The 15,237-nt window shown below is 50.4% G+C and overlaps 1 protein-coding gene across 1 annotated transcript; it reads right to left on the reverse strand.

Annotated features, from left to right (window-relative positions):
* Nucleotides 1-9,223: 9,223 nt before the first annotated feature.
* Nucleotides 9,224-15,018, reverse strand: DYNLRB1 (dynein light chain roadblock-type 1). Its single transcript, XM_039563581.1, has 4 exons — nt 14,827-15,018; nt 12,265-12,340; nt 10,777-10,944; nt 9,224-9,714 (listed from the first exon to the last, which is right to left on the reverse strand). Exons 1-4 carry the CDS (start codon nt 15,001-15,003, stop codon nt 9,671-9,673), a joined length of 465 nt encoding a protein of 154 aa, XP_039419515.1. The 5' UTR covers nt 15,004-15,018; the 3' UTR covers nt 9,224-9,670.
* Nucleotides 15,019-15,237: the final 219 nt, after the last annotated feature.

Here is a 15,237-nt window from a genome sequence, read left to right on the forward strand (position 1 = left end):
GTTTCCAGGGTTTACTCACACAAATCAGTTGCTTAGGGATCAGGGATCGTTCTGCTCACAATTTTCCACCATTATGTTGCAGTGGGGATCCTGCAACGTGCATATATCAAACCAGGAGTCCCGTGGAAAGGAAATATATACGGACAGACAGATTCTTGCTAGCTGTTTCAGAGAGATGTTTATTTCTCCAGCCGCATGGCCGGAGCTCTGCCCAGGAACTGTTCCAGTCACGGGACCAAGGGTCCTTCTGCCCGCACAGAGAACACAAACCAACCAATGGGAACGAGGCTGAGCAGGGGCAGGGAAACCCTGTGTCTGTCCCCTCAGGGCCCCTCTCCCAGGGCTCCATGGCAGGGGAGGGACCCCAACAGAAATTGTTTTTCTTCAGCTTCCTTCACTCCTTGCCAGTTTAAAAAAAAAAAATCTGAATTAACTTTGGATGCTGGTGTAGAGGTGGCACTGCATGGCCTAAGCAAGGCTCTGCCCAGATGGATCTGACAAGCTCCTCAAGAATCCAAACCCAGCTTCTTAAGAGCCTTTCATTCAAATTCCCAAGTATATTTCATGCCAGGCTGCTTTCAATCCCTGAGAAAAAAAAACCCAAACCAACCCCCAACCCTCCAACCAACCAGCACAGAGCAGGAACTCAAGTCATTTCACTGCAAGTTTATGATCTCAACACAACAGAAAAGGGCCATGATCTTTGTTTTGCAACAGGTTATTTATTACTGCTTGTTTTAAATAAAACCATGTTGGGGTTTTAGTTTAGTCTTAGTTTTTTTTCCTGTTAAAGGAATTTTCTCCCATATGCATGTTGCTAGGGGACAAATAGCTGTACTTAAGAAAGACAAAAAGGGGAGTGGGGCGGGCCTGGCTACTCTTTTGTCTACACCTGGGTGTGGGGTCAGTTCGCTCGGAGCGTCCGGAGAGAGAAGCTGCAGAGAAAGGAGCTGCTGCTTCTTTCTTTTTGGCCGTTCTTTCTTCCTGCTGGAAACAACGCTGGGACCCCAAAAGCCGCTTTCCCTGCCCTGCTGGAGACCGGGCTGTGGCTGCCCTGCCCTGCTGCTGCTTCGAGCTTTCGCTACGCTGTAGCCCTTCTCGCCCTGCCTGCCTGGGCCTCCGTGGGGTTCTCCCATCTGGATACATCTCGCCTGCCACCCGGGATTTGCGTCCGTCCCTGCCGTTCCAGCCTGCTGTTCCTGAGAGCCCGGGATCAACTGCCCAGGGGTTTGTGAAGCCTTTGTTCCATCCCTCCCGGGATCCCAGGGCACCGGTGCCGCGGGTTTCCCGAGCTCGCTCCGGAGCGCCCCCTGCAGCCGCGGGGGAACCATCGCACCTGCCCTGCTCACCGGGAGCCGCCAGCGCCCCTGCCGGCTGCGAGCGGAACTGCACCCGAGGGGAAATAGCCTGACAGCCGAGAAGGCTGGGACTGGGTTTGTGATTGCTGTTACTGCCAGAGTTATTGTTGTTTTTGTTTGACTGGTTATATACATACATATATATAGTAAAGAACTGTTATTCCTATTTCCCACATCTTCGCCTAAGGGCTCTTGATTTCAAAATATAATAACTTGGAGGGAAAAGGGGTTATATCTGCCACTTCAAGGGGGGCCTCTGCCTTCCTTAGCAGACACCTGTCTTTCAAAACCGAGACAGATCTTGGCGCCCAATGTGGGGCCTGAGGGCATTAAGAGATAGAGGTGAAAAAGGAATAACAGTTCCTCAATAACTTTATTTTGTGTGCTGGATATTGGAACCTTGTTAGGCAGCACTATGTGGTCTAGTTTACCCTGGTTTGGGTGGCATGTGGCCGTGGCTATATTCTTCCCCTTTGCAGCTCCTTACTTGAATATGGGTCCTCTGACTAAGGCTACCATTGCTGTTATCCAGCTTGCGTTATGGGTCGAGAAGGTGAGGAATTCATGGGTTTTTAACTTCCTCCGGAATGTGGGCACATGGATAAACAGCTATCACACACTGAGCACATGTTTTTGGGGTTATGTTAACAATGGTACCTTCTGTGAGGAAATGACACCAGGGGAAGTTTTCTCCCAACCCCTCAAACGGTTCTTTGGGCCCACCCCATCAATTTTCGAAGGGTTTAAATTCCCTCTGAATACTAACCATCTGCTGCTGATAGGCCTACTCTATTTAGCATTCAAGGATAAGTTGAGATTGGCTTGGATATCTACCCGGACACCAGCCCCAGAGACTAGAGATCCTGCCCCAGAACCTGACATGGCCCCAGAGAGTAGAGTTCCTACCCCAGAGCCTGATCCTACCCCAGAACCTGACACGGCCCCAGACACTAGAGATCCTACTCCAGAGCCAGAGCCTGCCACAGCCCCAGACACTAGAGATCCCGCCCCACAGACTGATACTGCCCAACAGTCCACCTCAGAAATGGACTACCCAAACTGGGTGGGGGTACTGGCAAAAGGGATGCAGGAGATGTGCCAAGAGATGGGTCAGGTGCGCCAGGGGATATGCCAGGAGATGGGTCAGGTGCGCCAGGAGATATGCCAGGAGATGGGCCAGGTGCGCAAGGAGATGTGCCAGGAGATGGGCCAGGTGTGCCAGGGGATATGCCAATTGCTAAGGGAATACACCTCCTCAGCTAGTGAAAAACCCTCTCCCTGCCCCAAAGAGGGTGAGTCCGATGGTGCAGCAGTGGAACCCATGGATGTTACAACCGTCCAGGCTTCAGCTGAACCACAAGGACAACCACAGCCAGCAGCAGTCGCCCCTGTGCAAAGGAGGAAGTATAAGACCAAATCAGTACGACCAGTTAATGATGATGGGCAACCAGGGCCCTCACAACCAGCAGGAGAGCCAGAGCCAGAAGTCATCACTGAGTCCCTGTCGCACGACAGTCTCCGTGCTATGCGAAACGACATTGTGCGAAGGGGGCGTGAGCCTTATACCACCTGGCTGCTTCGGGTTTGGGACCTTATGGGCACAAGTGTGCAACTGGATAGTGGTGAGGCAAGGTATCTGGGATCGTTGACCCAGGACCCAGGTGTGGACCAGATATTTGTGAGGGAGCCAGGGCCTCTCTCTCTTTGGGAGCGGCTCTTAATGAGTGTGAGAGAAAGGTTCATTCACAAAGAAAGAATGCAGGAGTATCATCATAGAATGCAGTGGAAGACACTCGAGCAAGGGATCCAACAGCTAAGAGAGGTGGCAATATTAGAGGTACTCTTTGGGAAGGATGGACAGCATGATAATGACCCCGATAAGGGGTCAGGTGCACAGGACAGATGATGTGGAACCTGGCAAGGCTAGGGCCATCACAATACACCACCTTCATTGCAACGATTGATGCTGACAATACCCGAGAAACAGTGGGCTCTGTTGCCAACAGGCTCAGGCATTATGACAGCATGATCAATGGCCCGCTGAAAGCTCATGTCTCTGCTGTGGTCCAGGACCTCAAAGAGGAGATGAAGGAGATGAGAGAGGAGATGAGAGAGGAGATGAGGAGGGTCAGTGTGGCACCAGTGCGAGTCACAGGCCCCCAAGTCAGAGCCCGTCGTCCCCCAGCTAGAGAGAGAGGGTACACCCCACGAGCTGAGCTGTGGTTTTTCCTGTGTGAGCATGGGGAAGACATGAGAAGGTGGGATGGGAAACCCACCTCTGCCCTGGCAGCGCGGGTGCGTGAACTCAAGGAGGGAGGCACTAACCGAGGGGGTTCCGCTAAGGTGAAGGTAGCCTCAGCCTCCCGTGACCGAGCTGCCAGGCATTACAGGAGGGAGGATGATATGTCGGATCCCCTTGAAGGTACCTCGGGCATGTACGCCCAGGGAAAGAATGATAACCAGGGCTAGAGGGGCCCTGCCTCTAGCCAGGAAGAGGCACGGGAGAACCGAGTTTTCTGGACGGTGTGGATCCGATGGCCTGGCACATCAGAGCCACAAAAATATGATGCATTGGTTGATACTGGGGCACAGTGTACTTTAATGCCATCGGGACATGTGGGGGCAGAACCTGTATCCATCGCTGGGGTGACCGGGGGATCACAGCAGTTGACCCTTTTGGAAGCTGAGGTGAGCCTGACTGGGAAGGAGTGGCAAAAGCATCCGATTGTGACCGGCCCAGAGGCCCCGTGTATTCTGGGCATAGACTTCCTCCGGAATGGCTACTACAAAGACCCAAAAGGACTCAGGTGGGCATTTGGGATTGCTGCTGTGGAGGCAGAGGGCATTAGGCAATTGAACACCCTGCCTGGACTATCTGAGAATCCTTCTGCAGTTGGGCTCCTGAAAGTGGAAGAGCAACGAGTGCCAATTGCCACCTCAACAGTGCACCGCCGGCAGTATCGGACAAATCGAGATGCTGTGATCCCCATCCACAAGATGATCCGCGAGCTGGAGAGTCAAGGGGTGGTCAGCAAGACCCACTCACCCTTCAACAGCCCCATCTGGCCTGTGCGTAAGTCTGACGGGGAATGGAGATTGACTGTGGACTATCGTGCCCTGAATGAAGTGACTCCACCATTGAGCGCTGCCGTGCCGGACATGTTGGAGCTCCAGTACGAGCTGGAGTCCAAAGCAGCGAAGTGGTACGCCACTATTGACATTGCCAATGCATTCTTCTCCATTCCTCTGGCAGCAGAGTGCAGGCCTCAGTTTGCCTTCACCTGGAGGGGTGTGCAGTACACCTGGAACCGACTGCCCCAGGGGTGGAAGCACAGTCCCACCATCTGTCATGGACTGATCCAGACTGGACTAGAAAAGAGTGAGGCTCCAGAACATCTGCAGTACATTGATGACATCATTGTGTGGGGGAACACCGCAACCGAAGTGTTTGAGAAAGGAGAGAGAATAATTCAAATTCTCCTGCAAGCTGGTTTTGCCATCAAGAAGAGCAAGGTCAAGGGACCTGCCCGAGAGATCCAGTTCCTGGGAGTAAAGTGGCAAGATGGACGACGTCAGATTCCCACTGAGGTCATCAATAAGATCACAGCAATGTCTCCGCCGACCAACAAGAAGGAAACACAAGCTTTCCTAGGTGCTATAGGTTTCTGGAGGATGCACATTCCCGAGTACAGCCAGATCGTGAGCCCTCTCTACCTGGTTACCCGCAAGAAGAATGATTTCCACTGGGGCCCTGAACAGCAGCAAGCCTTCACTCAGATCAAACAGGAAATTGCTCACGCCGTAGCCCTTGGCCCAGTCAGGACAGGACCAGAGGTGAAGAACGTGCTCTACTCTGCAGCCGGGAACAATGGTCTGTCCTGGAGCCTCTGGCAGAAGGTGCCTGGTGAGACTCGGGGCCGACCACTGGGATTCTGGAGCCGAAGCTACAGAGGGTCTGAAGCCAACTACACTCCCACAGAGAAGGAAATCCTGGCAGCTTATGAAGGAGTCCAGGCTGCCTCAGAAGTAATCGGCACAGAGGCACAACTCCTCCTGGCACCCCGACTACCGGTGCTGGGGTGGATGTTCAGAGGAAAGGTTCCCTCCACGCATCACGCCACCGACGCTACTTGGAGCAAATGGATTGCCCTCATCACGCAGCGCGCCCGAATTGGAAACCCAAGTCGCCCTGGGATCTTGGAAATAATTACAAACTGGCCGGAAGGTGAGACTTTTGGGTTATCCTCTGAAGAAGAAGAGGAGCAGGTGACACGTGCCGAAGAAGCCCCACCATATAACGAGCTACCAGAGAGTGAAAGACAACACGCCCTCTTCACTGATGGTTCCTGCCGAATTGTAGGCGCTAGCCGGAAATGGAAAGCCGCTGTATGGAGCCCCACACGACAAGTTGCACAGGCTACTGAAGGAGAAGGTGGATCGAGCCAATTTGCTGAGCTCAAAGCTGTCCAATTAGCCCTGGACATAGCTGAAAGAGAGAAGTGGCCAAAGCTCTACCTCTACACTGATTCATGGATGGTAGCCAATGCTCTGTGGGGTTGGCTGGAAAGGTGGAATAAGGCAAACTGGCAGCGCAGAGGAAAACCAATCTGGGCTGCTGAAGAGTGGAAAGACATTGCCACTCGGGTAGAGAAGCTATCCGTGAAGGTCCGTCATGTAGATGCTCACATCCCCAAGAGCCGGGCTAATGAAGAACATCGTAACAACAAACAGGTAGATCAAGCTGCGAAAATAGAGGTGTCCCAGATAGACTTGGATTGGCAACATAAAGGAGAACTGTTCCTAGCTCGATGGGCCCATGATGCCTCAGGTCATCAGGGCAGAGATGCCACCTATAAGTGGGCACGAGACCGAGGGGTGGATCTAACCATGGACAGTATCTCCCAGGTTATCCATGATTGTGAGACATGCGCTGCGATCAAGCAGGCCAAGCGGGTGAAGCCTCTGTGGTATGGCGGGGGATGGTCCAAATACAAGTATGGGGAGGCCTGGCAGATTGATTACATCACACTGCCTCAAACCCGCCAAGGCAAGCGCTGTGTGCTCACAATGGTAGAAGCCACCACTGGATGGCTGGAGACCTACCCTGTGCCTCACGCTACTGCCCGGAACACCATCCTGGGCCTGGAAAAGCAAGTCCTTTGGAGGCATGGCACCCCTGAGAGAATCGAGTCTGACAATGGGACTCATTTCAAGAACAGCCTTATAAACACCTGGGCTAGAGAACATGGCATAGAGTGGGTGTACCACATCCCTTACCATGCACCAGCAGCTGGGAAGGTTGAGCGGTGTAATGGACTGCTTAAAACCACCTTGAAGGCACTGGGTGGGGGGACTTTCAAAAACTGGGAGATGCATTTAGCAAGAGCCACCTGGTTAGTTAACACTCGAGGTTCCACCAGCCGAGCAGGCCCTGCCCAATCTGAACCCCTACAAACAACAGACGGGGATAAGGTTCCAGTGGTGCACATGAGAGGTATGCTTGGAAAAACTGTTTGGGTAAAGTCTGCCTTGAGCAAAGACAAACCCATCCGTGGGGTTGTTTTTGCTCAGGGACCAGGTTGCACCTGGTGGGTGATGCAAAAGGATGGAGAGACCCGATGCTTACCTCAAGGGGACCTTGTTTTAGGGTGAACTACCCATGGCTCTGTACTTGTATCAGTATCAGCATGTATATTTGTATATAATTTGGGTAATGCATAGATTTATATGGTTAAAAAAGTTAAGTTCCATGTAACATGTTAGTATGGGAAAAAATTCGGGGTGGATAATGTTGGGGTTTTAGTTTAGTCTTAGTTTTTTTCCTGTTAAAGGAATTTTCTCCCATATGCATGTTGCTAGGGGACAAATAGCTGTACTTAAGAAAGACAAAAAGGGGAGTGGGGCGGGCCTGGCTACTCTTTTGTCTACACCTGGGTGTGGGGTCAGTTCGCTCGGAGCGTCCGGAGAGAGAAGCTGCAGAGAAAGGAGCTGCTGCTTCTTTCTTTTTGGTCGTTCTTTCTTCCTGCTGGAAACAACGCTGGGACCCCAAAAGCTGCTTTCCCTGCCCTGCTGGAGACCGGGCTGTGGCTGCCCTGCCCCGCTGCTGCTTCGAGCTTTCGCTACGCTGTAGCCCTTCTCACCCTGCCTGCCTGGGCCTCCGTGGGGTTCTCCCATCTGGATACATCTCGCCTGCCACCCGGGATTTGCGTCCGTCCCTGCCGTTCCAGCCTGCTGTTCCTGAGAGCCCGGGATCAACTGCCCAGGGGTTTGTGAAGCCTTTGTTCCATCCCTTCCCGGGATCCCAGGGCACCGGTGCCGCGGGTTTCCCGAGCTCGCTCCGGAGCGCCCCCTGCAGCCGCGGGGGAACCATCGCACCTGCCCTGCTCACCGGGAGCCGCCAGCGCCCCTGCCGGCTGCGAGCGGAACTGCACCCGAGGGGAAAGGGCCCGACAGCCGAGAAGGCCGGGACTGGGTTTGTGATTGCTGTTACTGCCATAGTTGTTGTTGTTTTTGTTTGACTGGTTATATACATACATATATATAGTAAAGAACTGTTATTCCTATTTCCCACATCTTCGCCTAAGGGCTCTTGATTTCAAAATATAATAACTTGGAGGGAAAAGGGGTTATATCTGCCACTTCAAGGGGGGCCTCTGCCTTCCTTAGCAGACACCTGTCTTTCAAAACCGAGACAAACCAACACTCAGTACTCTCTGTCCCAAGCTCCTGTGACACAAAGCCACTGGTAGGACAGCTATCCTTAAGGAAGTATCCAAAAGAATGCAGGAGATGCAGATTTTTCAGTGTTCAGAGAAGTAGCACTGCCACCTACTTGGGAAAGCCAAAATCCATAAGCAGGTCACCACCTCCAAGGAAACATTTCTCTGGGTTACAAACAACAACAGAGAGAGATCACTGAGGTCACATTTTTCTTCTGCCTTGCCTCACGGTTCAGTTATCCAGACTTCAGCTTGCTGGAGGTAATTGTTTTGGGAGGCAGCATTCAATTATTGGAGATCCCAAGCATTATATGAACTGCTGGGTATCAGGAGCTGCTCCAAAGGCAAAGCAGGATTCCAGACCCTATTCTCTGTTTTGATGGAATGGTTTAAATGAGACAGAATGTGAAGGGAAAACCAACACTGAGTCACAGTGGCAGCTGAGACACCCAACACACTGATGCTGCAGGGCTACAGAGCTCAAAAGGCATTTCTGACCTTCAGGGTCATGGCCACCCCCTGGAAGATTAGACAAAGTCCAAAAATGAATGTCCAGGTGTGAAAATGCACAGAAAAAGCCCTGAACATGCAGGTTACCTTGACTATTTGAGTCCCCACACACCCACCCACCCTTTGCTGGGCTCTGAAAGCCACAAGTGACCAAGTCAACACCAACGTTTTTACCAAAATCTCCAAAGCTGCACTTTCTGGAGCACCCTCCAGCCCTGCTTTTTTTTTTTTTTTTTTTTTTTTGAAGAAAAACTGCATCAAAATAACCCCTTGAGTATTTTGGAGTAACCATGTGAGCTTTCTTTGTCCTTAATGGCATCAATAAAAAAATACTAAAGGAAGATAGCAGATCAAACTGGCTACTGAGCTGTGAGAGCGTGAGATCTCCCATGGGTGGCCTCAATGGCCTTCCTTAGCCATGAAATTCTGTCTGGAACAGAGGGAAAGTGATAGGAAAATGCTACAACACAAGGGCCAATTGTGAGTGCACTGCACATGCCCTTGGGCCAAATCCTTGTTCAGAGAAAGCAAGAGACAAACAAAAACAGTCCTAGGAAGGTTCTGGTTTTTGAAAAACTCAGTCAATCATGAGAATACTTAAAATCTTCAGAAGAAAAACACGTAAGACAAAACCAGTCACTGGTGACACTTTTTAATTTGTTATGGACAGACTTTTCTGAAGTAAAACCAACAGAGTAAGACAGAACTAGTGGACAGGCAGAGTCATATTTACAGCCATTCAAAACTAAGAGTGTAAAAGCAGAGCTCAGTGGTGAAAGAAACACAGAAGCATACAGAGAATAGTATTTTTTTGGTTATTATTAGAATTTTATTATCTTCTTAGCTATTAAAAGAATCTGTTGCATTTTTACTGCCCAATTCCAACTCACCAACTCCCTCTCAAAACTTGTGATACAAAAAGCGCCATTTTTTCTGTTTGAAGACAACAAAACCACCTGCTTTTATTTTTCCAAACCTTGCTGAAGACACGCAGCACAGTTAACACTAATGCTCTATTCTTTACCATTAAATAAAAAATAAAACAGTTGGGCAAAGGGAAAAAACCAGACTGAGTCAGTGTAATCATTCAGTTGGATTCTGGATGACAATCAGGAAATAGTCTTTATCTGGAGAGGAGAAAAAAAAAAATTACTCTTTCATTCCTGGTATTTATTCACAGAAACAGTAAATTCCAACATTTTTCACATCTCTCTGATGCGCTGTGGAAACTCCAGAACCCTGACATTCATTCTCAATGAGTGAAACAGCCTCCAAGTGGCAGATAATTTATTTTATGGGTTTTACTGAGAAAAACTCTCAGCTTTAGAAGCTGCACGTTCCCAAGGCAGCCAAATTTAACCTTGTTTGTGCCAGGAAACAACTGGCACATGCCACAGTGGTGCAAGGTGGTCATTGCCCTTCTCTCACAGGCACACTGGGGGCTGCAGCTGTTTTTTCTGGAACACCACTTACTCCTCTCTTTCCATCCTTCCTGTGGAAATCCGAGGCTGCCTCAGCATGAGCCAGAGCCCGTGTTAAGATCTGTCCCGACCCATCCCTGCCTAGGGGAACTGCCATTCCCTGCTTGGCCTCTCTACCAGCCCCATCCCAGCAGGGAGCATGCAGGGACAAAGCTGAATTCCTGCCACCTGAAGGACCTACACTCATCTCGCTGCTTCCCAGTTTGGAATTCAGCAAAATACTGAGGATGTTTCCTGAAAAGAAGGCTGCTGCTGCTGCTGTATTCCATGATTTGTGATTACAGCCACAATGTGCTCTAATACTTTTCCCGGAATTGGAAAATCAGGACTGTCTTTGTTTTATCACTCAGTCCACAGTTCTGAATGGAAATTGCTCTCAGAACATATTTCTTTCCAAATCCTGAGGTTTTATACTGAAAAACAAAGCATGAGAGGGTGGAGCACACTCTCCAGCATTATCTAATATTTTCGACTTTGATTAACACAAAATGAGGGAAGGGATTTGCCACATTCAAACTTGACAAAGGAAACTTAGGTCAATGATAAAGCTTTCAACTCTCCAGGAAGCAGAACAGTTTTTTGGAAAGAAGGGATTATCCAACGTGAACACAAGCAGCAGGCACTCCTTCCAGGCTGACAGTGTCAGTCTCAAGAGAAAACAATCCTGCTGGATTCCCAGATTCCTGCTTTCACCCTGCTCTCTCCTACCTGGAGCAACCATGATTTCGTTCTTCTTGGAGCGGATCCGCAGGAATGTGAGGTCGTTCTGGGGATCGATGTCCCGCACGGTGCTCCTGGCCTTCATGATGAAGCTGTGCATGAGGCCGGCGTACTGAATGGTGGTGGAGTTGTCTATGGTGCTCTTGATGGGAATACCTGCAGGAGAGGGACAGCAAGGCTCAGTGACAAACCTCCAGGACCAACCCTGCACTGGGCATCACCAGGTCCAACCTCGGTTGTCACTGCCCCAGGGGTTAGGAGTGTTCTCTCTGAAGGCAAGAGGAAAACATGAAGAAAAACAAGATATGAAAAAGCTGAGATGTGGGACCACAGCTATTTACCTCTAGTAGCATCAGTGCTTTACTTTTGCATTTTTAGTGCTGGAAATAGAAATAAATTAAACAAAAACAATTTTTTGTAGAGGAGAGAGGGAATAGCAACGTTGCAGTTTTTTCTCCTGACTGGGGACATCTTTTCCTTTCAGAAAGGCTCCCCTACACCAGTTAAATGATACTGAGGTAGGCCAGGTTGGGATCAATGACTATGGAGGACATCAGCTGCTGCGTCACACAGTTCCAAGGCTGAGGCTCCAACATTCAGCCCTAAGAGGTGGTGCAGTCCTGGGAGGTCCCTGGTTCAGTGATAACCAGCCAGGAGGGCAGACACGCTGTTCAGCCAGAGCTTTCCCTCCCTTACACTTCAGCCACCCATTAGATGTGTTTTCCCACCAAAAGCCAGTCAAACCCCAGCTCATGTGCCAGAACACAGCAGCCAAGTACCAAATCCTGCAGGGCAGAACCAGGTGTGTGTGCCAGTAACTGCAGCTGCAGCACCGAGAGCACAACCCACTCAACCATTGTGGAAAAGCAGTGAGCAGGAGCCAAACTGCATGATCTGATGCTCAGTATATTCACATGTAGCTACTGTCATCTTTTCTAAGGATTATTTGTAGGAAACATTCAATTTTAATTGACAATCACACAATTTTAACATTTTGGGCTGTTCACAGTGTATTCAGAGTGCTCTGAAGAAGTTGCTCTGTTGGACCCTTCAGAGACTCCAAAAAGAGACAACTTGCTGATGAATTCCATGAGGCCACAAGCACTAGGCAGTGCTAAAGAACTCAAGTCTGCCAGGCCAGCAGCATTCTGGACAGGCCCAGCAGCAAGATTTACACCTCATGAGAGCCTCAGTGCTCCTGATTAAAGTTTTCACAGACCCAGTTTCAAACACTGGCATAACTCAAATATTTTGACGCTTTTGCAAATTATTTTATTTCCTAAAATAATAAAGTGAGCTTGCAGAAATGGGAAACCAATTTTCTCTTGTAGCCTGACTACTGTCTGCCTCCTTGGGCTCCAGGAAAACCTCTCCCAAAGCCAGACTCTAAGCTAAGTGCAAGTGGTACAAGCAGCAGCCCTCAAAGTATGTGACTGGAGTAAGTGATAGGTCAGAAAAGTGAGGCTGACACAGCACCTTCCGAATTAACCACGATGATTCCCTGCACTCCCTTCTGGCTCTGGATTCGCTTCAGTGTTTCCTCCACCTCAGCCTGCAAGAGAAAGCGCAAATCAATACAGGGTTACAGCTGCTCTTTGCCTCCCCCCAAAGCTTTGGGATAACGTGGCTGAAAACAAAACAAAGCTGCACAGGGATGATCAAACAAACACTGCCTACACTGGTTTATGCAGCCAACTGTCCGTACTTTGGTGCCACCTTTTCTGGAAGAGCTTTCCAGTTATCTTCCATCTGCCTTTCTTCTTTATTCATTTGTGATTATCATCCTGGAACTCCCCTCTCTCCTCCTCCCCAAGCCTCCTGCTGAAGGCTTGCAGCTGGAAGCTGCAGTCAGACTGCTACAATTTAGGTGTCAAACAAAAATAATCTTTGAAAAATTACATGGAATTTATGAAGAACGTAGGGAAAGGATACATTGTGGGTGCAAGATGACCTCCCCTTTTACCAAATGAATGCCAAAAGCAATTACAAATATGATAAGTGAGGGGAAAAACAATGAATGAACACTATTTGTTTATAATTCTGATTCGTGCTGAGATGGCCACAAGGCTGTAACCACTGCCAATAATTTACAACTTAAAAAAGGAAAAATGCAAATGCAAGCCAAGGCAATAGTCCTTCCTCTTCTCTATAAAAACCATCAAAGGAGGTTTCAGTACCTTCTGCACAACCTTCCTGCTACAAGACACCCATCATATGGGATCTGTAGCAGGGGGAAACCTTCACACCTGAGCTGATTTCCATAGCTGGGTGAGTATTTGGCATTTTTTATTCCCATTAAAAGAGAAACAAGCAGCATCATTCAGATCCTGCAAGGCAGAGTCCCACAGATGTGGTTTAGGAAGGGAGACAGGAATCCCCTGAACCAGGACAGGTGAGACCTACAAGGAGCATTTGGCCAAGGCTGTGTTCCCTGGGCGCCTTGAACAACCCTCTCCACTTCCTCCCACAGCAAACGGGCACAAAGACATCACAAGCCCTGTTCCCTGGGAAGAGACCTTGTCCCACAACACAACACAACACAACACAACACCAGCTCAGCCCCAGTACCACCAGCACTTTCCTCAGGGTGCTGTTGGTAACACGACCTGTGGCTCAGAAGAAATGGGACCCCCTGAGCTGGTCTTTATGAAGCAGAAGTTTTTCTGTGTGATCCAGCACAGAAAAATTCAAGTATTTTCAACAAAACTCTGGATTATTTCTGAATGCTGGACTATTCTCAAATGGAAGACAAGGGAAGTGAAACAAAGAACAAACTACAGGGTGTACAAATGCTGAGAAAATATAGTGGCAAAACGTTAAATCTATTGAGAAATTAGGATATGACTTCCTGCCTTCTTACTAGCACTGTTTAAGTCCTGATTAAATACTTTCCTTCACAGGACCTTAACAAACCTTTTCAGATGCAAAGCAGCATCCATAAAGGATACCAGTTTTCAATTTCCTCTAACACCTTTAGCTGATCTAACTCACAGGTGGGTGATCTGCTCTGACAGTTCACTGCTGCTGACATGGGAAGGTCCTGTTCCTCCTATTCCCACTCTGAGGCTTGTCCAGCACTTCCACAAGCCAGTGCAGCTCACCAGACCAACAAAAATAGTACTGAGAAAAAAATTACATATTTAATTCATGGAACAAACAAACCCCATTTTAATGAAGGGCTGAATAACGACAAGAGATAGCACACAGAGAAGGAGAGATGCACTCTAGGAAAGGAGAATAAACACTCCCTCATCACCATTTTGCTGCTAAACACCTTTTGCTATATGTACAACAGCAGCCTTTATCTTCCTGCTTCCATCTGGAATACCTGAACTCCTAGGTTTGCCTAAAAAGTACATCTTATTAGGCAATTTCAATTTTCCCTCTGCAACTTCGGTCAGCATTTATTTCTTTACAAATGTTGACATACATTTTGATCCCCAAATTTCATCAACATGCAATAGCCAGCAACGCACCTGAGCAGGGAGAAACCTCCAATACAATCACAATAGAACGAACACATCCCGGGTTATTAAACAGCCAAACCCAGTCTCTTTTCCCTGACTGCTTCCAGCTTCAGGGTTGTGCCCTGGCAGCCGTAGGAAATGCAGGTTTCGCTGTAAGCGTTTCCCCGGCACAGGGCTGGGCTGGATCGGGTGAAGGTTCGGCCTCTCCCCACAGTGACTCAGGGCCGGGCAGGGCCAGGGAAGCCCCGGGAGGCAGCGCCGGGACCCCCGGGCCGGGCCCGCCCTGCACAAACAGGACCCCGCCCGGGGCCTGACACAGAACCCGACGCGAACCGAACCGGGCCGGGCCGGGGCTCCCAGACCCCGCAGAGCCCCCGCCGCCCGCAGCGGGGTCTCGCCTTTACCCGGGCCCCGCCCGCGGGGCAGCGCCTGAGCCTGAAGGGAGCCGGGACCGGCACCGGGACCGCCCCGCCCTGCACCGGCCGCAGGAGCCCCCGAGGGCCGGGGGGGCACAGAGACCCCCAAGGGCGGCACAGGGGCCCCGCCCGGACTCCGGACAAACCTCACCCACCATGATCGAGCCGCCGCCGCCGCCTCCGCCCCGTCTCGGCCCCGGCGCTGCCCCGGAAGCGCTTCGAGCTCGGGGCGGGACCGCGCCGGGAACACCTCCCTGAGTCCCTCGGAGCCCCCACGAATCTCCGCCAGCCTCCCGGGGCTGCGGCGGATAGGGATCCGGCTTTAGGGACATCAGCCATGTGTGGGGAGTTTTCTCCCCCCAAATTGCCGTGTCCCCTCAGCTGCTGCCGGAGCCCCCCTGGGACACGGGCAGAGCCACTCCAAGGCATGGTGCACCCTAAAACCCTGGGACCTCCCTGCCACAGCCCCAGGGATCCGTGTCCTGAGGGTAAAGGTGTCTGCCGCCCTGCCCTTGAGAAAGGATCCTTGAGGAAGGATCAGCTTCCTTGGGGGAAGGACTGGGGAT

Source organism: Corvus cornix, chromosome 20 (genome assembly GCF_000738735.6).
Source record: "Corvus cornix cornix isolate S_Up_H32 chromosome 20, ASM73873v5, whole genome shotgun sequence".
NCBI classification, from domain to species: Eukaryota; Metazoa; Chordata; class Aves; order Passeriformes; family Corvidae; genus Corvus; species Corvus cornix.

What these genes read in the sequence shown, in the direction of transcription:
- DYNLRB1 (XM_039563581.1), bottom strand. Translation starts at nt 15,003, where the DNA reads ATGTCCCTAAAGCCGGATCCCTATCCGCCGCAGCCCCGGGAGGCTGGC. An exon ending in GCGGCGGCGGCTCGATCATG is followed by an intron (nt 12,341 to 14,826) that starts GTGGGTGAGGTT and finishes TTTCTCTTGCAG; the next exon opens with GCTGAGGTGGAGGAAACACT. An exon ending in CGAAATCATGGTTGCTCCAG is followed by an intron (nt 9,715 to 10,776) that starts GTAGGAGAGAGC and finishes TCTCCTCTCCAG; the next exon opens with ATAAAGACTATTTCCTGATT.